The sequence below is a fragment of the Pezoporus occidentalis genome, unplaced genomic scaffold, assembly GCF_034315485.1.
Source record: "Pezoporus occidentalis ecotype Australia unplaced genomic scaffold, CSIRO_AGI_Poc_V1 ctg46, whole genome shotgun sequence".
NCBI classification, from domain to species: domain Eukaryota; kingdom Metazoa; phylum Chordata; class Aves; order Psittaciformes; family Psittacidae; genus Pezoporus; species Pezoporus occidentalis.
The window spans coordinates 6,067,838-6,092,386 of NW_026915791.1; the positions used below are offsets into that span (position 1 = coordinate 6,067,838).

The 24,549-nt window shown below is 43.5% G+C and overlaps 1 protein-coding gene across 6 annotated transcripts in view; it reads left to right on the forward strand.

Annotated features, from left to right (window-relative positions):
* LOC134172580 (transmembrane protein 263-like) overlaps positions 1–24,549 on the forward strand; it is a 211,294-nt gene that overhangs the window by 160,531 nt on the left and 26,214 nt on the right. Inside the window, exon 2 of one of the 6 annotated variants that reach the window (XM_062635792.1) lies at positions 8,566–8,683. The exons of the other annotated variants lie outside the window; for them this stretch is intronic. Within the exon in view, the coding sequence (XP_062491776.1) occupies positions 8,659–8,683 (25 nt within the window). The 5' untranslated portion in view covers positions 8,566–8,658. The remainder of the gene's footprint in view (positions 1–8,565; positions 8,684–24,549) is intronic. 6 annotated transcript variants of the gene reach the window in all.

Sequence of the window (24,549 nt, forward strand, 5' to 3'; positions counted from 1 at the left end):
ACCCTAGCTGTTAGCCCGAGCTAATGAGCAGTGTGCTGTGTTGTAGGTAGTTTAAAATCTGTTATTTTCCAGAAATCCAACACAACAGAACCACAGTTGGTGTCATTTTTGGTGGAGGGGTTGCACTGCTTTCCATGGCTTTGCCTGGGTCAGGATGTGTGTAGAAGCCAAGTGCACTCTGGGAAAACACTTTCAAGTCCTGACAACAGAGTATGTGTGAGCACATGTGCAGTGAAATAAATCGGCTCTTCTGCTATAAAACGTGGTGGGTTCCCATTGGAGGAATGTGCTCTGGTAGGAGATGGACTGCTAGGAGGCTTTCCTCGCACAATCCCAATTTCCTTGTGATCTTCATTCTCTCCTTTTGTTCTTAATCCTACTTGACCACAGTTGCGGCCAATGTGTTGCGCTGCTGGTGTTGTCCATGATCCGGATTGCTTCCCAGCAATATTTGCTTCCCAGGATTTCTTGCTTTCCTTCCCTTCCTTCATTTTCTTTCCCCACCTGCAGCACAAGGGAATAAATTGATACTAAGTGAGAAAATACTGCTTGGGTTTATTGCTTAATTCCCTCAGCGCTTGATTTCTGGAGGACAGAGGTTTAGTTTAAAGCAGTCCCTCAGCAACAATCTGGCTATAATTCATGCTTCCTTTTCTTACCAAGACATAGGAAGCCCTAGGCCTTGATGGAGATGGGTCTTTCTGAGTTTGAGAATATATCCTTGTTGCTTCTAATTGTGCTCAGGATGTTTTGTCATCCTGGATAACATTTGTGTCTTGGTAATGGGAATGTGACTTCCAGAAGGATCTCATTTGGCCTGAAGTCAGTGTTTTTCACTAGGTTTTTTTCAAGACTTGTTAACAGGAGGGCAATATTCAGCTCTCACTGAGAATCTGACCGTTTCCTTTAGTGCCTCCATGGGAAATAAAGCATTTGGAAAACCTGGCCCCAGTCTGTGCATGATGAGCAGGCTGAACGTGCTTCCGAGATTGCTGTTCAGACATCTCATTCCATGTCTTCCCGGAGAAATCACTCAAATCAGGAGAGGCAGGGATGCAGCCGGATGCAGCTGGTAATTTGTGCTAGCCAGTCTTTTTAGCCCTCTGGACTTGATGAAAGCACCATCTCAATTTGGTAATGCTAACAGCTAAGCCTGGTTTCATTACTGCTTGTACAGACTTTTCTGTAAAAGAGATCAGAAAAAAAGCTGGAATCGTAACTAAGGACCAGAAAAGGAAGTCAGAGCAGGAAATGGGCATGTCGTATCCCAAAATTTGCCAGTGCATCTTAGTCGTCCATTGTTGGAAGCTTCATATTCTATTTCTGTTTATCCACCCTTTTCTCAAACTCAGAATAGCTTTGCTTGTGCTATCCCCATCTGTCCCAGCTGTGTGCTATTTCGGAGCAGATGATGCCATTTGCAGCGTGTTGCCATACCGTGTAACTTCTGCAGTGGGAAAAGAGCCACCAAAGGCTATGTGGGCAACACCAGAATTGATTCCCCTGGTGACCTCGCTCAGCTCTGCAGGGTTTGAGTTTAGTGCAGTCATTTATGGTATCAGTCTACCTTCTGCTGTGGTACTGTTTCAAAATGCCTTCTGCATTTTAGGGAATGTCTTGAGTTCAGTATGTCTAAATCACTTTTATATGATTTTAGGTTCAATAAGGTAAATTTGTTGCCAATAGAAAATGTCCTCAAGTATTTTGGGAAGAAAGGTTTGTTTGAGTTCATGTTCATTATGGGAAGATTAATGGGGCCTCTGATTCCATTAAGTTGCTATTGACCCTAACGGGTCAGGCATCCCTTCTGTAGCTTCAGGACAAGTTTACCCAGTGAACAAATTCCCCTTTTGTTGTATAATAATTCTTCAGACAAGTTCCATTCATCTTTAGTACCTGGTTTTAACAAGGTCTCTGTTTTATATCTTGAGTGTAACTTGAGCTACAGAGGCAGGTCACACAACTTGGGCAGGATCCCACGGCACATCCTGATGTCTCCATAGCACTGTAACTGTAAAGAGATCTGTGCTTGTGGAGTCAAAGATAATATCTGCATGGCCCGCAGGTCAAGGAAGGTGATTCTGCACCTCTGCTTTTTTGAGATCCCACCTGCAGTCCTGTGTCCAGCTCTAGGGCCCCCAACATAAGAAGGACGTGGAGCTGTTGGAGCAAAACCAGAGGAGGCCACAAAGATGCTCTGAGGGCTGGAGCAGCTCTGCTCTGGAGACAGGCTGAGAGAGCTGGGTTTGTGTAGCCTGGAGAAGTGGAGGCTCTGGGGAGACCTTAGAGCAGCTCCCAGTGCCTGAAGGGGCCAACAAGAAAGTTATAGAAGAACTTCTTCCAGGGGTCTGTAGTGACAGGACAAGGGGGAATGGCTTTAAACTGACAGAGGGGAGATTTAGAGTAGGTATTAGGAAGAAATTCTTCCCTGTGAGGGTGCTGAGGCGCTGCACAGGGTGCCCAGAGAAGCTGTGGCTGCCCCATCCCTGGCAGTGCTCAAGGCCAGGTTGGACGGGGCTTGGAGCAACCTGGTCCAGTGGAAAGTGTCCCTGCCCTTGTGGCAGGGGGTTGGAACTGGATGAGCATAAGGTCCCTTTAACCTAAACTATTCTGTGATTTTGTCAGTGTTATCATAGTAACAGAATTGCTTGGTTTTCAGTAATGCATTTCTTAACCTTTCTGGATTCTCTGTCCTCCTGTGACAAATGAAGCCTGCTTGTCTGCGCTTACGAGAGACGCTTTGCAGGAAGGACCAGGGCTTGGTGTCTCGTAGGCTCTGCCACCTTGAAGAGAACGACAAAATCTGGAGTGAAGGAAGAAATGAGTGAGAAAATAAATTTACTTTTTTTTCTTCTTAAAGCTTTATGACTATTTGTCTTTAATCTCCAGACCTGGTGGGCATCAGTGCTGAGCCTGGTTCAGGATGGGAACCTGAGCTGTCTCTTCTCCCGCCTCCTGTAGGTTCCCTGCACCATCCTGCGCAAGTCTTAAGTGCAGTTCTACAAAGCAGGTGCTGTAGAGCAGCCAAGAGCCCACCACCTTACAGCCACCTCCCTGGGTTTGTAAGTGACAGCAAAGGGTGCCTTCATTCACATTTCCCCATGTATTTGTAACCCCTTTACCAGACATTCTGTGCATACCATCTGTGCACCCTTGCAGTGTTTTGTGTCCCCTGATGCTCTCTTGTCTGCACACCCTGAAGGCAGACAGCACTATGCTTGTGTTCAACAGCTCAGGCTGTCTTCTGTGCTCGGTGGTTAGTTCAGTTGCTGCTGTTCCATCACGCAAGATGCCTTCTGTTTTGACTCTCTTCTTGTCACATTGGAACATTATCTGCTGTGTGGGAAACATGGTCACCCTCATCTGACTGTTGGTGCTGGTCTTTTGCCATGCTGTTTACACTTGAAAAAGCCCAGAATTTCTTATAAATTCCCTTTCTGAGAAATTAGTCTTGTAAGATCATGTTTTCTAGTAGGACTTTTTTATTGAGGAATGTTATTTATATACAAACATAGAGTAGAAACATGAGAAAGATGCACCTTGCTGAAAGCATATTGAATAGAACTTTAAAAGGCTTTTTTAAGCCTCCATTTTAGTCTCCATCTGCTTTTTATATCTTGCTCTACAGAGAACAATTTCCTCTGATGCCCTCTGCTTTGAGGAAGTTCTGTAATTTAACTTCTGGTTTCCAGCGTTCTCCTATGTCTTTTATCTCATGTCTCATAATTTTAAAGAATTTTGTTAGCCACTTTTAGCTGGAATCTACTCTGTGAAGGCTGTTAAAAAGCTTTTAAAGCCCAGTATTTCCTATGCTGGCTCTTATAAGGGCTGAATTTGGCACTTGAACCGAGAATACTTGTCTTGCTAAAGTCCACATCTTACGTACAACTCTCTGAATGAAAAGTATTTGCAGTGTTTCCAGATTCCTCATCTGTCTCTTATTTCTGAGCACCTTCACAGCTCCTTCACACACCCCCACAGGCCTGGACCTCCCATGTCTCTTTGGAGTCTGATCAAGAAGATGGTCCCAAGGCTTATTCTTCATGTTGTCTGGGTTCCTTCTGCATCTTAGCTGGAATCACTACCTCCAAAGCCAGAGCAGTTGCAGGACCAAGTTTTCCAGGTGTCTTTGTTCTAAATTTAGGATCTTGTGTTCCTGTGTGCCTCATTGGAACAGCTTGTCTCCTCCACAAGCTGTGTGTCCGCTAATACTGCTTAACTACAGATTTATAATGGTCTTCTAGCCACCATGCTTCTTATTAAATATTTATACTGTGGTAGCACATAAAGGCTGTAATTGGGGTCTAATTGTGCTGATTTATTCAGACCAGTTCTGAGACCTTTGCTACTACTAACTCTGCAGCTAGCAACCCTGCTATGTGTCCCTGTCCTTCTCTGACATTTTCCTTGGTCAGGTCAGCTCACGAAACCGATCCCCGATTCCCTGGTGTGGAAACCGAACAGCCCAACAGTGCGGTGTGCTGACAGCTCTCTCTGCTTGTTCCCTCTTCATCCTTTCTTTGATTTCTTCTTGGATGTTTCAAAAAGAAGGGGACAGGGCAGCCTGTCTGCTGAATTCCCCTGCAGTTCTTTTTGCCCTCATCAGAGCATCTTTTATATGGCTGTTGATTATAAAGCTCGTGAGGCAGCCCAGGTGAGCAAACGCCTTCTTCCTCACGCATATAATGCAAATTGCTTCTCAGCTCCAACTACAGAGCTCAGCTGCTGCCGATGCCTTCTACATGTTGAAGAATCTTAATATCTTTCCCATTTCTTAAAAATTAATCTCCTTTAATCCTGGCAGCACTGTGAGGTTCAAAGATGTTTTACATTATGTACAGGTAGGATTATGGCTTATTCATTAGTGGGAAGGAAAGATTGATTTTTTTTCGTCATTGCATCCCTGGTAGTTTTTTCTTTGCTGAAATCCTAGTTGAGGCGTTTTTATCTGCTCAGCCTGCCTCTGCAGAAGGTGAAGATACAGCCCTCAGTATGAAAAGTAAATGCCACAAGTCCTGATGAAAGCAGCAAACTAGCATCGCTCTTTCTGTGAGAGAGATGGACTATTCTGAATTAAGCTGTGCAAGGTGATCTGCCCTTACAGCCTCCGCTCTCCTCTTAGCTCTCCTGTTAATAAGAACTGGGTTATCATCTTCAGTTTTCATTGTTATTAATGGTTGCTCTGATCTGGAATGAAGTGAATTTCACGTCCACAGCAAAGACTTGTCAATAAATATCCCCTTCTTGCTTGAAGATTTCCTTAAACTTTTCAGTCCAGTCAATGCAAATCTCTCTCATCTTAGGCAGCAAATCACTCTAAGGCAAAACAGACGGAATTCTCAGTTTGAAGTGCCCTCAAACCCTTCTTACAGCAACAGGGACACTGTAAGATGTGCTTTGCCGCGTCTCCCTGGGTGATTGAGAACGGAGCTTTGCTGACAAGCCATAGACCAGTTGTTTATTTTAAGAAAGTGGGACAGAATATATCGGTGTGTTACCGAGCAAAGTCATCCAGCAAAGTAATGAAGGCAATTTGGAAACAGCACCGTTGTTTTTAGCTTTACCTTTTATTTCTTCTTTCTTTGTTTTTTTATCTTCCTCATAGCTGGAAGTTTTTATTGAGGCTGCGTTGAAGGTTGGAGTCTTTTGTTCTCGTTCTCATGTCTCGTAAGCAGTTGACAGCACAAAAGACAAGTGAGCTTTGAAGTAACAGGTCCTTATAGGTCCAGTGATTTCTTTTGCACAAGCTTATAGTCTATTTTATAGCTCTCTTTCTATGTATCAAAGCAGCCTTTAGGGCTAAAAATCATTTGGCTCCCAGTCGCAGCTCAGTTAAATCCTGTTTGTAGAATGTGATCTGAGGTGGGGCCAAGGGTTTTAGGCATTGAGGGGGTTCTGTCTGGGTTCTAAAGTGGATGTAAACTATTGGTGTAAGGAGAACAGAGCAGAATTCGGATGCTTCAGAATCTGGAAAAGGTGCCAATAGGAAGCCTGGTGAACACTGACGTTCTCCAGAGTTCACACAATTAGTGTGGTAAATGGGGAATTATGAACACAAGGAGAAAACAGGACAGAAATAAACCTTTCAGCAGTTCAATCTGAAGCCTTCTGGCATGATTCAGTGACTGGTGATTAATAAACAAGAAAGATCGAGAGATAGAAAAGAAACCAGCAAACAAACACTAAATACATTCGATAAAAGGCCATGCAGAGGAGCATGATGGTGGGCTCAGATGCCTGGGACGAGGATTCTCCATGTAGAATGAGGATGTACTGAAATCTCTGATGTAACCAGAAACTGAGTTTGAAAATGGGGTTTGCTGAGATTAGGACATGGTCACAGAAGTCTCAGCTATTCTGAGGCTCACTTTGTGCAGCCTGTGGAGTTCACAGAACCAGTCTGTGTAACACAAAAGCATCTGCAGAATGAGGTGGAGGTTGTGTCTGGGCTGAGCAGCAGGACTTGTGGCTTGTGTGCTGGATGCCTCCAAATAACTCTGCCAGTGCTGTGAGTGATCCAAATGTTGTAAAACTTAGTTCCTGGTGTCCTGTTTTTAGCCTGACTCTGCTAGGATGCTTCACAAAGCCACTATTGACACTGATGCCAGCCCAACAGTAACGTTTACAAGAAGGAGCAGGAGGGACAGAGGCCAGCTACCTAAGCTGTAGCCACAAATATGAAAGATGGGGATTTCTGACTCCTAAAGGAAACTGGAGGAACATTCTTTTCCCTTCTGAAGAATTCCCATCAGTCAGGTATGAGGTAAGCTTCTGTTCTGGCCGCCATTATCAGGTTCGTGCCCTCAATACCTTGCTCCTAAAGACTTTCATGCCAGCTTTGTAAAGTTAAACAGTTCTGCTTTGTAAGTGTTCTGCTTTGTAACTGTGAACAAGTGCATTGTTCCTCAAACAAACGGGCCTAAAATCCACAGAGGGCTTTTCCGGCCAGTGGGTTTTATCCTTGTGCAGGAATCAAAGCCTGAGATGATCATTCTGTCCTCCTTGTGTCTCTGGTGAGACTGCCAAGAACACGGGACTCAATTAGCATCCGCAGGATTTAGATTTTCATTGTGGAGAGTCTTGCCTAACCAGGAACTGGCCTGAATAAAGCCCATTCCAGCTAAAACTGTGGAGTTTTGTATCTTCCTCCTGTTCTCCTTTGCCCATCATTTCGAATAAAGAGCCTGTTCAGTTAGAAATGCACAGAGGGACCTGCGCAGGTCTGCAGGGGTGAGAGCCATGCCCCTTGGCACAGGGGGACCAGAAAGCGTTGCTTCCCACTCTCCCCCAGTCTTTTCTAGGCTGCCGCCTTCTTTCCCCTGCGTACAGTATCTGCGGTCTGCGTGAGTGCAATTTAGTGCTAATTAAGGAGTGAGTGGGAGCCATAAGCTCATTTCATTTAGAACCTGGAAATGGCCTCCTGGGAGCCCACAGAGGGTACTGGCTGCCTTCTCGCCACAAAAGCTTCTCCACCCCATTGCTGTAATTCTAACCACCAAGCTCCAGATCTCAAAATTCAACACCAGCTCAGATTTACGGAGCTATAAGCGACTGAATTAAACCCTCAGCATTCACTCGGCGTCAGCCTGACTGAGTAAAGGATTTCACGGGCTGGGGTGCTCTACAAGACCGTAATTTATAGTGTTCTGCGGAAGCTGCTCCTCCAAGTTCCATTCTGCCTCGCCACAATTTCATTTTATTAAGGCCCAATAGTATTGGTTGGTTTTCTGTTTGCTTTGATGTGGGAGTTCTTAGATTAAATCTCAATAAATAAACAAGGTTTAAAATTGAATTAGGTTGCATTTGCATGAGTTGGGGAGTGAAGTGCATCTTTCTTTCACCATATAAAACCTAACAGAGCCATTACCCATCACAGAGCCCTCAGTTGCTCCTGAAGAAAAATGACATTTCCCTCTGCGTAGAAAATACTTAGAAGTCCCAAGAATAGATTTATAGGAATATTTTAACCTTTTCTTTAATCCTTGAAATGTCATTGTTCTGTAGGCTACGTTGCAAAACGTGACCTTTTATAGGAACCATGGGATGGATTTGATCTTTGGAAGACGTTTTAGAGATAATGCACTACAGGGTGCAAAGAGCATTCACTCCTGAAAAGGAGCTGAAAATGGTTTTGTCTGCGGATATTTGTGTTTGTGGTATACCTAGAGGAAGAAAGGATTGTTTATGGTGAGGCTTGTCCTCCAGGGACAACAGGGAAGGAAATAACAAGAAAACATGGCATCTTCTTCTGGTTTAATGTGCAACAGTTTTATTTTCATCACGTTTAAAAGGAAAATTTAAGTAGCACAAATTGTTCCCAGGGGAGATGCTTGCAAATGAACACGTTGGAAATGTAACAGGTTCCTGTAAGCACTAGCTGTTTGCTTTTCAGAGTGCGCCTTGACTCTTGACTGGCAAAACACAAAGCTGAGCAGCTCAGGAAGGAAGGGAGCTGAGCCTTTCCTTCAGATTTGTGTTTGCTCTCCTAGTGTCCCCTTTCACAGTTCCGCACAGTCTCTCTCGAGTCTTTTCTCTCGCTGTCTAACACCCAGCATTCTCCCACAGTGTGAATTCCCTGGCAAGAGAGCTCAGCATGAAAACACCTGACCTGTTCTGACGTTTTCATGGGGACTGCAAAAAGCTTGTGAGCCAAGGCAGATGCGAGTCCGTGGGTTCACGCTGTGTGAGTGCTGTCTCTTTGCTTTGCCAATAACTGTTCCAAACCACAGCTTTCTGAAAGATGCCACGGCTCTTGTCACCAAATATTGTAAAGTTCTACTTAATGCTCTTGCCTGTGCAGAATTTTCACTGAAACTTACTCTTGTGGCATAATGTATTAGATTTTTCACAGAATATAGACTTGTAGAAACATTGAATGGTTTGGGTTGGAAAGGACCTTAAGATCATCCAGTTCCAACCCCCTGCCATGGGCAGGGACACCTTCCACTAGAGCAGGTTTCTCCAAACCCCATCCAACCTGGCCTTGAGCACTGCCAGGGATGGGGCAATCTCAGCTTCCTTGGGCAGCCAGTGCCAGTGTCTCACCAGCCTTACAGTGAAGAACTTCTTCCTTATATCTTAACCTGAACTTCCCTCATTTTAGTTTGATCCCATTACCCCTTGTCCTATCACTACAGTCCTTTATGAAGAGTCCTTGATTAAGAGATAGAAGAGATGTCATTTCTGTCCCAGTAGAGTTTGTAGTCCAAGCAGAGGGAGAACCTATTTAGTGAGAATGCAGTAAGGAAAATAGCGGATGGGAGAACAGAGATCATAGCTTGGCATCCTAATTGTTGTTCATCCAAGTTTAGGGTGAAGAAGGACAAAAGCACCAGACAAGCTCTGAGCCACATCAGTATTCAGATTGTTCCAGACACTGGCTGTTCAGGCTTCTGGTTGTCGAACTGCTGCCCCACTGGTGAGACCATACTGGATCCCAGTCACTCTGGAGCTTGGGATGCAAATATGAAATCAAGAATGTACAAATACGCCAAGAAGCCAGGGTGCAGAAGACTAAAGGCTAGAAAAGAGATACTGGCCTGGAGGAGATGAAGTTCTAGATGGCAACAACCCTGCCTCGCAGAGACTGTGATGTGGCACAGACAGTCCTGGGGGCCTTTCAGGAAAGCCAGGAAGACCTGAACATGTCTTTGTAGACATTGGGCCTGAAAGGACTTTATACATACCTAATGTGCTGGAAAAAGAATTAGTGTCTTGGAGTCACTGGCCTTTCTCACTGTGACATGACTATTGGGAAGTGATGCCTGGTGACATTTTGAATGTAGGAAATGAAATGAGCAAATTAAAGATATCCTGGTGGCAAGTTGCAGCAGGAAATGATGCACGTTTTGTTCCGTAACTTAAAAATATTATAGTTAAGACCCAGTCTCCTTGCTTTCCTCAAGTAATTGAGCTGTTACTGTGATGCTTCGCACAAATGACTTTTTATGGTGTTTCTCCTCCATTGGACAAGCAGGGCTTAAACATGTTCTGCATGGGACAGGCACCCCAGTGCTTAAATTGTCTTTTGCCTTGTCTGCGTATTAGGTTTGGTGTTTGTGTGCTGCCAGAGACGAGTTGAAAACCAGAAGTGTGATAAGATGTTACATGGACTTTCCTCTGAATCCGTGACAGTAGTGTGAAACACTCAAGTGTAACATAGTCAACCCTAAAAAGCTTTGAACAGCTGAGAAAAACTTCCAGATGAGCATAGGATGTTTCACTTTATTGCAGGAAAAAGGTGATTGTGTATAAATACTTAAGTATTTATACATAATCACTGTTGTCAAATAAGTCATCAGCAATATTAATGTGCTATGTAGCATCTAATTGCATCTTCCACCCTGTTAGAGGTCGTAAGATTATCAGAAAATTGTTACAGGATGCGTATGTTTTATGCTATGTGCCTTGCACGATGCTGTGAAATCAGAAAGAAGATTCTGTGGTCTAGGGAAGCAACCCAATCTGTGATAATCCAAGCACATTGTAAGGCATACCAGAAATAACTTCATCTAAAAACTCTTCACAACCAAAAGTGTACTTGTCCCCAGGGACAAAAAAGCCTTTGCCTTCCCCCTGGATGTCACTTAACTCTGGCTGCAGGATCGTGCGTTCACCTGTTTCAAAGAGTGGGTGAGGGGTGGGAAAGGCAACATCAGATGTCTTTGATATCATCTGGTGTCCTTGCCCTGGGAGAAAACCAATTCTAGAGGTTTAGTGAAACTGTACTTTTAAATGATTATTCGAATATATATTGTATTGAATTGTGAATTCAGGCCCTCTGCCCTGATGCCTAGGAAGCATCTCTGACTTAGTTCTCCAAAGTAATAGTCGATAGTGAAGTGTTACTGGATTTGTCCTCTACACCTTAATGTGAAAGGAAGCATTGAATGGAATCCAGAAGAGAAACTCATCATTAAGTTTCAGGTAGATGCTCATTCACGTTGTTATTTTCCTCCTGTCCCCAAAAGACCAAGAGTCATCACACAAAACAGACACTCCCAAGATTCAAGGAGGCAATGAAAGGCTACAGCAGAGCTCCCTTCAGAAATACCATATCCTTTTTTCTTCTCAGTTGTATAATCCAAATAATTGCCTTTGTTCTGTAATACAGTGAAACTGATTTATCCTTACCTTAAATCTCTTTTAGTTGGCACTCTCAAGGTGATCCGTGATACTAGGCATGCCATTCCATGGTGAATCTGCTTGTGGTGGGGGTCAGACTTGCCTTTGGAGTGAGATGTTTTTGAGGCTTTTAAGTATTAGTGTGTGGTCCCTACTCTACTGCTAAAGGAGGTTTGGGGTGATTCTTCCTCTCTAGCTTCCAGTTTTAGGCATTTCCTCTGCCAAGGACTCCATCTGAACCCTCATGTTTGATAGCCACTGGTAGACCTGTGCTCCATGAATTTATCCAACTACATTTGGAGCCATTTATACTTTTGACCTCCACAGAAATCTATGGCAGTTTAATTCCACTATTTAAGTGTGTGTTGTCTAAAAAAATCATTACTTTCATTTGGTTTAAACCTGCTGCTTGATCATTTTACTGGCTGCCTCCTAGTTTGTGTGGTATAAAAAAGTAAGGAATAATCATCTCCTATTCAAATTCTGTATGCCATTCATGGTTTCAAAGCTTTTTATCATATTCATCCTCAGGCATATCTTCTCCAAGCTGCAGAGATCCAAACTATTTATTTCTTTCTCATGTGGAAGCTGCTTTATACCTCTCAACCAGCAACACTGCAACATTATTGTCATTTTGTCTAGTTCTATTATGTCCTTTTCAAGGTGGAGGAACCATAATTGTGTATAGTATTTTACATGTGCACTCCCCATTGATTTATACAGTAGCATATTTAGGACTTCTTAATTCTTTCTTGATCCTGGTTTGCTCATGATAGCTACATCCCTGGTTTAATTTCATAGCAGAAGAAAAATAGGGAGGGATGAAATTGGAAAGCTGTGGTCTAACACAATCCGGTGGAGTCAGAAGAAGCAGCGTTGGCCAGAACTGCAGATCTATAGCTCAAATCATGATTTATCGTTTTCTTTGCTACGGTCTTCATCCATCACCCTTCATTTCGCATTCGAATGCTCTCATTTCTTCAGTGTCATGAATTGCTCATCTAGAAAACCTACTAATAAAAGATGTCAGAAATGTAGGTGAATTCTGCTTCTCTGTTACTTACAGAAATTAACTCCTGGGTGCCTTGCCTTTCTGAGCTGTTTATTTTCACTTAGGATGATGTGTTTTCAAAGTTACTGCTTAATAATACTAAGGTGCACTAAGAGAGAAGACCAAGTGCCTAGGATTTGCTTTATCATATGAATTTAGTGCAACCCCGTCTCCTCAGTAAAGACCAATTTCCTCTCTTTTTAAGAGGTACCAAGCAAGGAGGATGAGAAAAATTATATTCCTGAGTTATTTCGTGGCATGAGCCACATTGCATGAGCACACATTCCTATTCAAGAGTGATTTTATCATCCCCACTGGCATTTGGAGGGTTTCAGAGCACTCAAGCTTTGCCAGCCCTCCTACCCACTAAAGGTAATGTTTGATTTGAATGTTCAAAACCCATGAGTTTTGAATTGTGTACTGAATTGCTAAGCTCAGAATGTTGCTTGTTTTCTTATTGGAAATCTCATCCACATCCAAAACCTTTCTTTTCATCTGGCACTTCCTCTCCCACCCCAAACTCCACATCCTGGTGAGCTGTTTGATGATCAGTGCCGCTGATCATCAAATAGTTCTCAACTTGGGAAAACTTGATCTTGGGGAATGTCTTCCCAAGAAGACATTGTTGGGAACCTGCTGTAGAAGCACAGCAGGAGAGATGTGCATGGGAGGAGGTGGCTGTGTCAGGGGCAGCTCGAGGACTGCACAGTTGCAGCTATCTAAGAAAACTCCAGCTAATAGAAAGATGAGCTCGGAAAACAAAGTAAAGCTTCCCAGAAGAGCAAAGGCAAGGTGCTTTTGAACAATGAACAATTACTGTTATGTCTGAGTCTTGTCATGGAGCTCATGCAGGACATTGTGGCCCAGTTCTGCTACTCCTGTAATCCCCAAGCTCCTTTTTCTCTTCTCTGTGCTATCTGCCTTCCTCCCACGGCCCTTTTCATGGTGGCTCCTTTTCTCCATCCCTGTTCCCAAACCAGCCCTCTCTCTTCACTGCATCCCCCTTCTGCTGCCAGTGACTATGGAGATGCACAGTCACAAGACAGATGACCCAACCCTCTGCAGGGATTGAAACCCACCATGCTGGCACAGTGCTTGCATGTAGAAAAAGAGCTGGTTGTGGAAGGTGTTCACAACTACTTCAAAGCAGATACAGATTTTCGCAGCCAAACTCCTGACAACTTGTGCTTGGAGGAAAAAGCAGGAAAACCAGATGTATCGAGTTATGGGCTGGAAGTTCTTTGCACAGGTCTGCTCAGGACTTGCTGTCGCCCAGTACAAAGACATGATGCCTGGCCAGGCATCACAACAGTGGGTCTGCAGGATGTTTTTAGTACCCGGTGGTATAATGTCACTTACAGTGCTGCGAGAACTCCTGTCTGGCTGTGTAAAGAGACACCTGAGCTTCTTGTCACCTTGAATTCTGTGCTTATACAATCCTTTCTCCTCCCCTCTGAGCCCTCATCTGTGCTGAGGTTCTTAAAGCACCACTTTTTCCAGGTGTCCGGGAAAGTGTTTTGACCCCAGGACCTGTACGTGCTGTCATACAGAATAGCTCTGTAATGCATGTGTTAGAATATATCCACCTTCTTCACTTCACAAAGCGCAAACGTGTAATTCTTTGCACTTACTTTCTTCCTCTTGCCCTCCCCATGCCGACAGCGCTGCATAGGGATGCGTTAGCGACACGTCTCAACTCGCGTCATGGCTGGCTGAAATTTCAGCCCTTATGAGAGACAGCAGCCCATGGAAGCCACAATTTTTTATTGTGCCCTAAGGTTGTTGCAAGTGAATCATCAAAATACTGTGATTCAGTTGTGGCCAGAACGTTGTTTTTCCTCTGTTGCCATGAGCATGGAAACACAGAATTGATATGCTTCAAGTTCTGGTCGCAGGTGCTGCCTGATGCCTTTAATGCACAAACTGTAATGGTTCTTATTTCTAGTGGATCTAATGCCTGGTACATGTTTCTTCTTCTTAGGAAAGGCTTAATTCGGGGACAAATGTTAAGGGGTTTGCTTATCCGGCTGGATCTGTGTCTTGTTCAGATAGTCCTCTCCCTCGGTGTCCCTATGCTTTTTTAGACCTTTCCTCTGAGAACATCTATGGGGCCTAGTGCTGGAGCATTAGGGAGTCTCTTTTGACATGTCACACAGCACATCTCTGACACAGATACCAACCAAATATGTTCAGACAGCTGATGCTGCAGGATTTTTGCCTGTCTTGTTTCAAAATGAATGTCATCTGTGCTTCAGCAGCATGAGCCCTGTAACTGCATAAACAAACCACGTCAGGGAAGAAGAGGTGCCTGACACAGGCACTGATTAAGATGAAGGGCTAGGTAGTTTTAAAGACTTGATTTCTTGGTGTAGCTCAGGTTGGGTTTGTCAGATTGTCAATCTGTACAGCGTGATTCGCTCATGAGATGTTAATTCTGTGTCTGGCTCACAGGTTAACAGCATACTCGCCTCCATTCTTACCATGGTGACAAACTATCTTCCCTTCCTGTTTCTACTTGGAAAATGTGTCGTACTTGTCAAATTGTGGAATTAAACCCTAAACCAGACAGTACCTGCAAAAGTCCTGAGGAAATGTCCATAGGGAAATTTTTTCCCCCTTCTGGATTTTCTTTGTGTGGTTTCTTTTTTGTTTCTTCCCTGCTTCCTTCTCCTCTGTACTTTCTGTAAGCAAGGCAATGCCTCTGTGGACATGCTTCAAACCAGTGAACAGGTTTCATCTGAGGGCTCCTCCTGTGCTTTCCACCCACAGTTCTGCATTCTTATCATCAGACCTGGGCTTACACGGTAATTGCATGAGCCTTCTGCTCTGCATCTCCTGCCATGAATCAGCTTTAGTACCGCTCATTATTTCTGTGACTGTCAGGAAACTAGATGGAAGTTGCCTCTTTAGATCTTCTCTTTCTCTCTTTCAGTATTGGACATGACAAATAAATGAAGATCTCTTCTCCAGAAGGTTTACAGGAGTCCAGAGGAAGAGTGGGGCTGTGCAAGGTGATGGTTTGCAAGGTTGCACTGGCTTGAGGGCTCATTGCTTGCCTCCCTTTAGGTGATGGTGTATAAGGTCTGTATAAGGTCTTTGTGGAGAGCTGTCATGGAGCAGGGCCGGGTGAAATAAAGCAGGAGGTAGAGCAAAGAGAAAATCTTCAGAATAAATACTGGGAAAAGCTAAGGATAATAATAATGGCATTACTAAGTCTTCAGCATATGGGTTTGTTCAGCTACTTCTTGCTTACTAGGTCTTCATCACTTCCCTGAAGTCACACAGCTAAAGTGCAAGGTTAGGACCACACAGACCTTGATGGCCGTGTAACTGATGGGAGAGGTAGAACCGTTTGCCTGCTGTCCACTGATTTCCAAATGCCATTAAAGAACCTTAATTTTTCTTCTGCATTTCATATTTCTTGCCCTTTCTGCTACTCCTTTACAAAGAAATAACCAACCAACATCCCATTTTTTACCAAAGTCTGAACAAAATCCTCCATGAGTTCCTTCACGTTGTAGCGCATTTCTCATAGTGCTCCCACTCCCTAATGCCCAGTTTTTGTGTTTGGCCTTACATCATTCCTTTCAAAGACATCCTGAGGACAAAATCTAATGGCTGGTTTCTTCTGAAAGATTACTTTAAGCTTGGCAGGACCTTAGCTCACGGAGCAGAATAGTACATCAGTACAATATCTGGGGCAGCGCTTACAGGGCAAGCAATTAAACTACAACAACAGTGACCCCTGAAATGCAATGTCCTGGTGTACAGTAAATTTTTTCATGTTAAAGGTTTATATTGCTTCCTCAGGAACTGGTCTGGGAGGTTTTATCACAGTCTGGACATAATTGGTGCATGCTGCAGATTTATTCCTCCAGCAGGTCGAATAACCAGTGTATTTCATTGCTTAGCTGAGCGGGGCTTTTATCTTCTCAAATTATATTTCTGTCAAATATTCATTTGCCTGTTTCATGCTCCACAGAGGATTTGGACTGTTTCATGCTTGTAGCAAGTGGATTTACCCAATGGATTTGCTCCTCATCCAGCTTCTCCTTTAGCAGTGGTTATTGCCAGCAAGGAAGTGGGTTGAGTGTGGACATTAGTGTTTCATCCATCTAATGATGGCTTTCCCCCCCTCTGCAATGAAAACACATTAGGAGCCATCTCAGCAGATGGCTTGGAAGCTCTTAGTATTCCAGCAGTCTGGGGTCTAGCAGCAGTTCTCTTGCTGTGTTTTCAGAGTTGTAGGCTTGTGGTGTGAGCAGTTTATATTGAACTTGATAGGCTGTGTCCTACCGTGGATCAATAGAGAGCGCAGGACTACATGGTCAGATAGAAAGGATCCTCTAGGAAAACATTAAGGATGCAAAGGAAAATGTGCAAAAATAAGAAAATGAATATCATTGGTTTTAACAAAGAAATCCCATCTCTGCTTTTTGCTGCATTTGCATTACAATATTATATTACATTTAATAACACTATGACAATAGTTCTCAAACAATACGCTGTAATGAAATATGATCATTTGTATGCAAGTTTAGAAACATTTGTAGGATTTTAATGTTCTTGCTCTAGGTTTGCCTGTTTTCATTAGCACACTGTGCCTGAATTAGACCTCTTAGGGATGTTCTCAGTACATCATTTACACCAACAATTTTGCAAGCAACCTTATTAGCCATGTTCTTTCCTGGAGCTGAGGCAGCTAATGATGATCTTGATTTGACCATTTGTATATATGCCGAATGCAGCGCTGTAATTTAGGGACTAAGTAAATAAATAGGGGCGTAAATTATCTGTAATCTTGCTTTAACCCTGTGTGTGATTCAACTTTTCCTCTTCCTCCATGGAAATAAAGTTGATGTGTGGTCTGTTAAGGTCATTCTGCTTATACTAAAACTTAAATTATGTTCTTTAACTGCAGTTACTTCTCATACATAGTTGAGTTTAGCAACATTTTTTATCATGTAAGTACATTTAGGAGAGGGATGGGAGGTAATTGCTTAACCATTTGCTCATTTAAATCTACATTTTCTAATAATGTCCAGTGAGGAAGCAGTGGGGAGGGAAGTAGGGAAAGATTTCAAAAGAAATTGTCTTGATCATATTCTGCCTATCTAAGACTCTGGCTTAAATGTTCATAGAGAAAACAGGAGAAACAGATGCAAATCCATCCTTTCAGGTCAGAAAGCTTTCCATCCCTTAAGAAAGCTCCTTTTCCAACAAGATGAAGAGTGTTTTGAGGGGGATACCTTTAGAGTCATGAAACAGTTAGGTTTGAAAAGGACCTTAAGGTCATCCAGTTCCAACCCCCCTGCATGGGCAGGGACACCACATACTAAACCGTGTCACACAGGACTCCATCCAAGACTGTGCTCTTTGCAGTCTTGTGAAGGTACTGATGGAAATCCTGAGCCTGATAGTGAGAATGCTGAGCTGGCAGGGAGAGTGCTTTAATTCCGCTTCTTGCTCCACTGCATGGTTAATTATTTTGCATAGAAGAAAACATCCCAAAATACAGACCAGCCAAAGTATATAGTACTGTGCAAGCAATTTGGAGATAAAAATGTGAATCTTTAGGACCATTAAGCCTAGTTCCTTCTATCCTTGGTGAATGCTCTTGTCCCTGAGCTATTGCGTAAAACCTAAATGCACCACCGGTTTTGTGAATTCAGCCATTCATTTCCATAACTTCTTTCCCCCCCCCCCCCAACAAGCATTATAAAGGACATGTTTTCTTCTGGAGAAACTCGAATGTTTCCTGTTGAGCAGAGCAGTGGTTTCCAGTTGTCTCTGAGCTGAAGAATTTTAACTTGAACTTGGTTTGAAGCAGATCTTTATTTCAGTTTAATGTTGGTTCGTAAGAATAATAATAATAAGAAGAAGAAGAACATGAAGAAGAAATGGAGTAAGAATAAGAAGAGCAATTTGATTTAATAGGTTGGGACCAGTTTTACTGCATGTCCTGGCTCCATGTTTTTCACTCTGTGGTGCAGAACAGTTGGAATTACTTTGAATGGGTCTGCAAAGTTGATGAAGGCAACTACACTAAATCTGCAGAATTCCTGAGAGACCAGGATCTCTGTTAACAAGCCATTCTGGGACCACGGATTGATTTCATGGAAAACCACAGCTCAAGTCTGATCCAGCAAAGCACACAGACACCTGCTTAATTTTAAGGAATATGCAGTGTCCCGTGAACTTTTATGAGTCTCATGGTTTTAGGAAGCATTTTTCAGGACTGAGGTAGAGCACTCGCTGCAAGACAGAATCAACTCCTTAATGAGCTTACCAGAAAACCCCACAGGCATACTCAGCATGTGCTTTTTAAACATGTATAATTGGGTCAAATGAAAACTAATTCCCATTGGAGTCAGGCCATGCCCAAGGAACCCTTCCGGGATTATTCTTTGAAATCCTTCAGGCAGAAATATTTCCGTGCCAATTTCGACTTCAAAACCTTTTGACTGTGGAGCTGTTCAAGAATAGGCTAACAAGAATTCTTCTTCTATGAGATTTTTTTGTGTTCTCTATATCCCTCCCCTGCCATCCTTCTCTCTCTTGCTTTCCTCACAGCTTCTCAGCATACTAGAAAAGGTCAGAAGCAATTTGATCAAATGTCCCATGAAAGGAGTGTCTTTGAAGAGAGTGCAGGCAATGGAATTTGAATATGAGAGGTTATATTCTAAGAATTGTTAGGTCCTGGAAATAGAGTTTTATAATGAAAAATCACCTTTGAACCTTACTTCCAGTTATTTTAGGTTAAAGAAAAATAAGTCTTTTCATTGGGGAAAGGAAAAAAAAGGCTTCCTACCAAAGGTATCTTCTCCCCCCTTTGCTGTCTGGGTAATACATTTGCCCTGGTTTCCCATCCCTTGGTACGTTCTCTATAGGCACAGTGAAATCTAGGGAAGAAACAAATGAATTAACAGTCCCAGAGGGCTGTCAAAATGCAAGAAGTTATAAATTAAAGAGAGACTTAACCTAAATTGGTGTTTCTGAGTTCGTGAATGGATTGACACATGGCTGTGCTTGTTCGCTGAAGCAAGAGCTGCTGAATCTCTACACCACTGACCTCACCCTCCCTCACCAGCACTGCCTGGTCTGGTTTTCAATTGCTAGTGCAAAATAGATGCTGTTGAAGTGCACATTATTCTTACCTGGTGGTAAGACTTGCAAAGTTGTTTGTCTGTTTACTTATTGATATAATCTGAGACATCACCATTTCCCTCACATGTGCCAGCGTATGCTTTCTCCTTGATATCCCAATTGGATTTGTCTATGTTGGAGACTGAGCATCTCCACTTTTGCTATGGCTCATTTAAAAATGTGCAGAAAATCAAGCTGCAAAGCAACTCGTTAGCTTTGTAATTGGAGGGGGAAGCTTACACATCCCAGTGCTGTACTTCACATCTGGAAATGAGCCATTCTGACTTGGCTTACGCATTTCACTGTCAGGTGTTGCCCTTTCCAGCAGTAGCAGCATTCCTCCTCTTAACTGCGAGATGCAAGCTGAGAAACCCTTCAGCAGTTAGAGACGAGCTTTAACTCCAAGTGTTGGTGCATTTCATTTTGATCTTGGCTCTCTGGTTTCCAAAAGTTCCACTTTACTTTGAGATCTTTCAGTTGTTTAAGCACTGACACACGATGTGATACTACTTCTCATAGAAAATCGGGGAGCACTTGCCAGAGGACGATGTTAGCCCTCTCTGGTGTGAGCCCTTTAATGTGTAGTCTCTGCTAAATGGATCTTCTCTGGGATATTTTTCATTCTTGACAGTGAAAACAGACAATCTGTTGGGAACAAAGGGGAGTTATTTCTTGCTTTTTGGAAGGGAAGTGTCTGTGGTTTAGGACTGCTGTGCAGAACAGCTAGGTTTTATCTCTAGCTGAACTCCTGACTTCAGGCATACCTGAAGGCAAGAGGGGGGTTAACTTCCAGCTATTGACAGGAGAACACAGCTAGTGTCACAGGCCTTCTATAGCTGTAGCTTCTTTATTTTCCCTTCCTTACCTAATACATAGTTGACTCCTTGTCCAGGCTGGACTGTGTCAGCAGGGGACTGATAATGGCCTGCAAAGGGTACAAAAATGATGACACCCTTTTTATTTTCAGTGGTGTAGTTTAGGCTTGCCTTGCCTGTCTTCTTTTCAGGCAGGAGATCATTTTAGTGCTTTGATAAGGGCAGATAACTGCTCAAGATTGGAGCTGCAGGGACTGGATTGGTCACCATGCTCCAAGCAACCCCTTAGAGCTGAGTTCTTCTGGAGGGACAGGCTCTTGGTCATGCAAAGCCCATTAAAAAGGAGAGGAGCCTCCTGAGCTTGCATAGCCAGGACAGGGTTTGTCTTTCAGCATAGAATCAGGCTGCTGAATCAGTGCAAGTCTTGGATATTCCCATAAGGCAGCAGCCCCAGTTTGGTGAGTTTGCAGATGGGGAAGACTGCAGTAAGGCTAATGCACAGTGCTGCTTTGGGAGGGCCCAGAGCTTTAGAGGTTTGCTGCATTTAAACAACTTAACCCAGCCATGGTAGCAAATGGCTGTGATTTTTCTTAAAGATGAACAAACTGTGGGTCTAATGGGGACCTGCTATTTCTCTGAAATTAAAACACTGCTTCCCGAAATGAGGCCAGGGAGGCTGATCAGATGTACAAAGAAGGAAAAGCATCGCCAGACAGTGTCTGAGACAGTATCTGGGGCTGGATAATTCGCATCAAAGTACTCCCTGTGTCGCCTCTGTGATAAGAAAATCATTTTCCCCCAGTTCAGAGGATATTGAGTACCAAGATTTTTACATCCTCTTAGAAACCTGAAAACAGCCTTTTTGTCCCTATCCGTGCTGGTTGTTTATTTTTTTTCCACTGGACAAACATTGATTTTTCTTGCTGCCAAACTCTGCATTTCTAATGGAGCTTGAAATTAACACCTTTTTTTTGTGGTTGTTGTTGTTTACCTCCTTGTTTGCGCACCAATAACCGAAATGATGTTGGCACAGCTTGAGGAACGAGGTTTCTTCAAGTTTCAGTTGAGTGCGGCAGGGAAAGCACAATGCGTCTTTTTTCTCCAGGCACTACACAAGTAATGACCTCCACATGGTAGCACAGGGTGGTTTTATGTATCTGAGACAGTGATCGAAAGGCCTGGGAAAGCTTGTATTTGTTTAAGATATTTGGGATCCAGAGGGGATTATTTATCTTACTCTGTTGAGATCATGATTTCAGGATCATGCGCACACAGCCTTGTGTTGGCAGCCACTGCTGCATCCTGTCATTCTGCTCCAAGAACCTATTCCCGTGAAGAACCTATTCCAGTGTTTTGGGAAACTTTGGCTGCTGACTTATCCCCTCACTTGGGGATAAGTCAGGTAAGTGAGATGTTAATGGGAAACCTTTTGTGAGGTTTGCAAATGAATCAGAAATATCTTAATTCAAAGAAAGGGGCAGTTAAGCTGAGAGAACAGTGTCCCTAAAACCTTCTCACATGTCAGAATTTACTGTCCCTCCTGACCTTATAAATTGGGATGCTGAATTGGGGTGCTACCCTTGTACAAAGCCTTAGTTGATACAATAATCTGCTCTTGTCTGGCTAACTTAGGCAGTTTCAACTGGCTGTAAATTACAGCATGCACCTTGTACAGTAATTTGAAAACATAAATGTCTGAGTGTTCTTTTGAAACTCCACAGCTATCATGTGGTCCCGGTGCCAGTTCCCCTTAATCCTATCAAATACACTTGGAAGAATTCTTGTAGTCAGGGATAATGGACTTACGATATGGCTGAATTTCCTTGCTGTAAGTATGAATAGATAATAGTAGCAAAAGATTTCTCCTTTAATGTCCAAACAACAGGTTAAAAAAAAAGGGGGGACATTTTAAAGCCCTGTAATTAGAAATAGCTGAAGATAAGATACTCCCAGGTCCTTGTACTCAGGACCTTTTGGTAATGTGGGTGATTTGAGAGAGCTTTTCACCTCTGCATCATGAGAAAGGCTGTGATTGAATCCCAACTCTGCTCTCAGCTATTTGGATCCATATGGGCCTAGTCTCATTTTCTCCACCATCTGCCAAGAATAAGATGTTATCTTTGGCAAGTGTTCATGCTCCCATGTTATGAGAGCAGGAGATACACACCACAGAACCATTCTCTATCAAAACTGACTGGTAAAGTGTCCTGAATATTAGGTCAGCAATTTTCCATGAAATTGCTGTCAATTATTGTTGATACAAAATGAAGGTCATTAAGCAGAAAGGATGTGGGCAGTGCAGGGTCAAGACTTGAGTAGCTCTTATCCAGTGACTAAGAGCCTGCTATCAATGTCCTTATTGGCTGTTGCAGCTGGAAATTCTTTCAGAATTAATTAGGAAAATGACTGAGTGGGAATGTGACACTGTGTGGTTTGTGTTTATTTTCACTCGCTGACTTACAAACGAAAATCTGTTCACTTTCCAACTCCAGCAGTGATTTTTCTTCCTGCCAGAGGCACATACTTCATCGGGGATCTGGGAAAATCAGTCTATGGCATCTTTATCACCAGCGATGATGTATGGGGCAGACATAAGACAGGACTCAAGGCACGTGTTCAAGAAGTGCAGAGCATCCTCACTTGCGCTGCATTCCAGGCTCCGGTCTTGTTCTCCTCTTGTGGCTCTGCAAGACCAAGAGTTGAACATCCATTCATTGGTTGAGTCAGTGGTTAAAAGGTGAGGAGGGGCAGGGAGCAGAGGCGGTGGGTACGGTCACCACTTTGCAGTACTGCCTTTGCATCCTCAGTGCCTGCAGTGTTGTCTGTCTGAAGCCCCCGGGGGGGAAAGCACCAGGAAAGCATCGCTGTCATGTGGGAGAAAGCCGGAAGATCTGAACTTTAGGACCAAGAGCGTGGAGCAACTCATTTGAGGATAAATCATCAGCTTTCCGTCAGTGAGATGAAGGTGTTAATGAGCCAGCACCTTTGTTTCATCAGGTTTATTGCAAGACAGGATTAGAAAGATTTTTGCTGAGGTCTTTAGCATCTCTTGGCTGTGATGCTGTGGGGCTTGACTCAGCAGCATTCAGTGGCATTCCCTTCACTGGGTTTTACTCCTATTCATTTCTGCTCTTAAGATTGAAATGTCGTATTAGATTAAGAGCTCTACAGATGTCAACAGCATGAAAGGCTTCCCTTCCACTTTAGCAGGAGTGGGGACTGAGGTACTGCATTGCTGACAGCGTCTGATGGAGTTTTGCTAATAAGATCTGATTTCATGAGGTTTGCATCTTATTAAGGGGATCAGGCCTGCGAGCATGATAGAAAAGTGCAAACACAATAGAAAGGCTCTTATGAATATTAATAGGCCATGGAACAATACAAGGCAAAAATGGTGATGGGATGGGGGGTACGAAACTGCTATCTAGTGTAGCACAACGGCCTCCCTTTCGCCTTGCTTCCCCCACCATCTGCCTGTGGCCTGTCACTTGCAAACCCTGATGGATTCAGGGATGGGGCTCAGGAATGTGATAGTTTCCCTGAACCAGTTTCAGCTCTGCAGCTCACAGCCTGTGTGTAGTGACGAGGCAGCTGAAGTATCTGATCCCTGTGCACCAGTCATCAGTCTTCCCAAGCAGCCCTGCCCAGATGCAAGCCAAGATCAGCTCTCCAACTATCCAAGGAGTTGTTTTTAAAAGTAGCTTGGCTTATCCTTAATGATCCCCTTCATGGGTAAGATATCATCCGTGTCAGTGATACGTATGTACCTCTAACCTCGGTACAAAACATCAGCTAGTATTTCCCTGTGGTTCTGGGACTGGCTCATGGCCACAGCTACGGCTCCCTCCTCATGGATGGCTTCCTCTGCTGTAGCTCTGGAAATTGCTGGCTGTGTTTTGCATTATCTGCCCTGTGAGGCACCAGCTCTGGTGCTTTCCTGCAGTGCTTTCATGGAGGAGTCAGTTCCTCCTGTTACAATGCCTGCCTGTTACCCTCTGTTGTAGTTTGCTCTTCTTACCTGTTCAGCAAAGATTTTCCCTCTGTGCATCTTTAGCTTTTGAAATTACATGCAAACACAAACCACCCCAGCAGCCCACTACAGACCTGCCCTTAGCCTCATTTTATGGACTGAGAAACAGAAGCAAAGGATATTCATGTCCACAGAGAGGGTGGCCAAGTTGGGATTAAATGTTCTGCTTCTACAGGTGTGCTCCCAGCAGCAACCTTCACCCAGGCAGGGCAGGACCCCTGATTTTCCATGCAGCACATGTGGGTTGTCAGACCTCCAGGCTACAGGAATTCATGGCATGTACTGGCCTTCCAATTTGTTTGCATTTCATTTCTTACAATGCTCATCTCTCTACAGAAGTGTCTGAAATCCCCAAGACATCGATTACCTTTCTTTACACACAT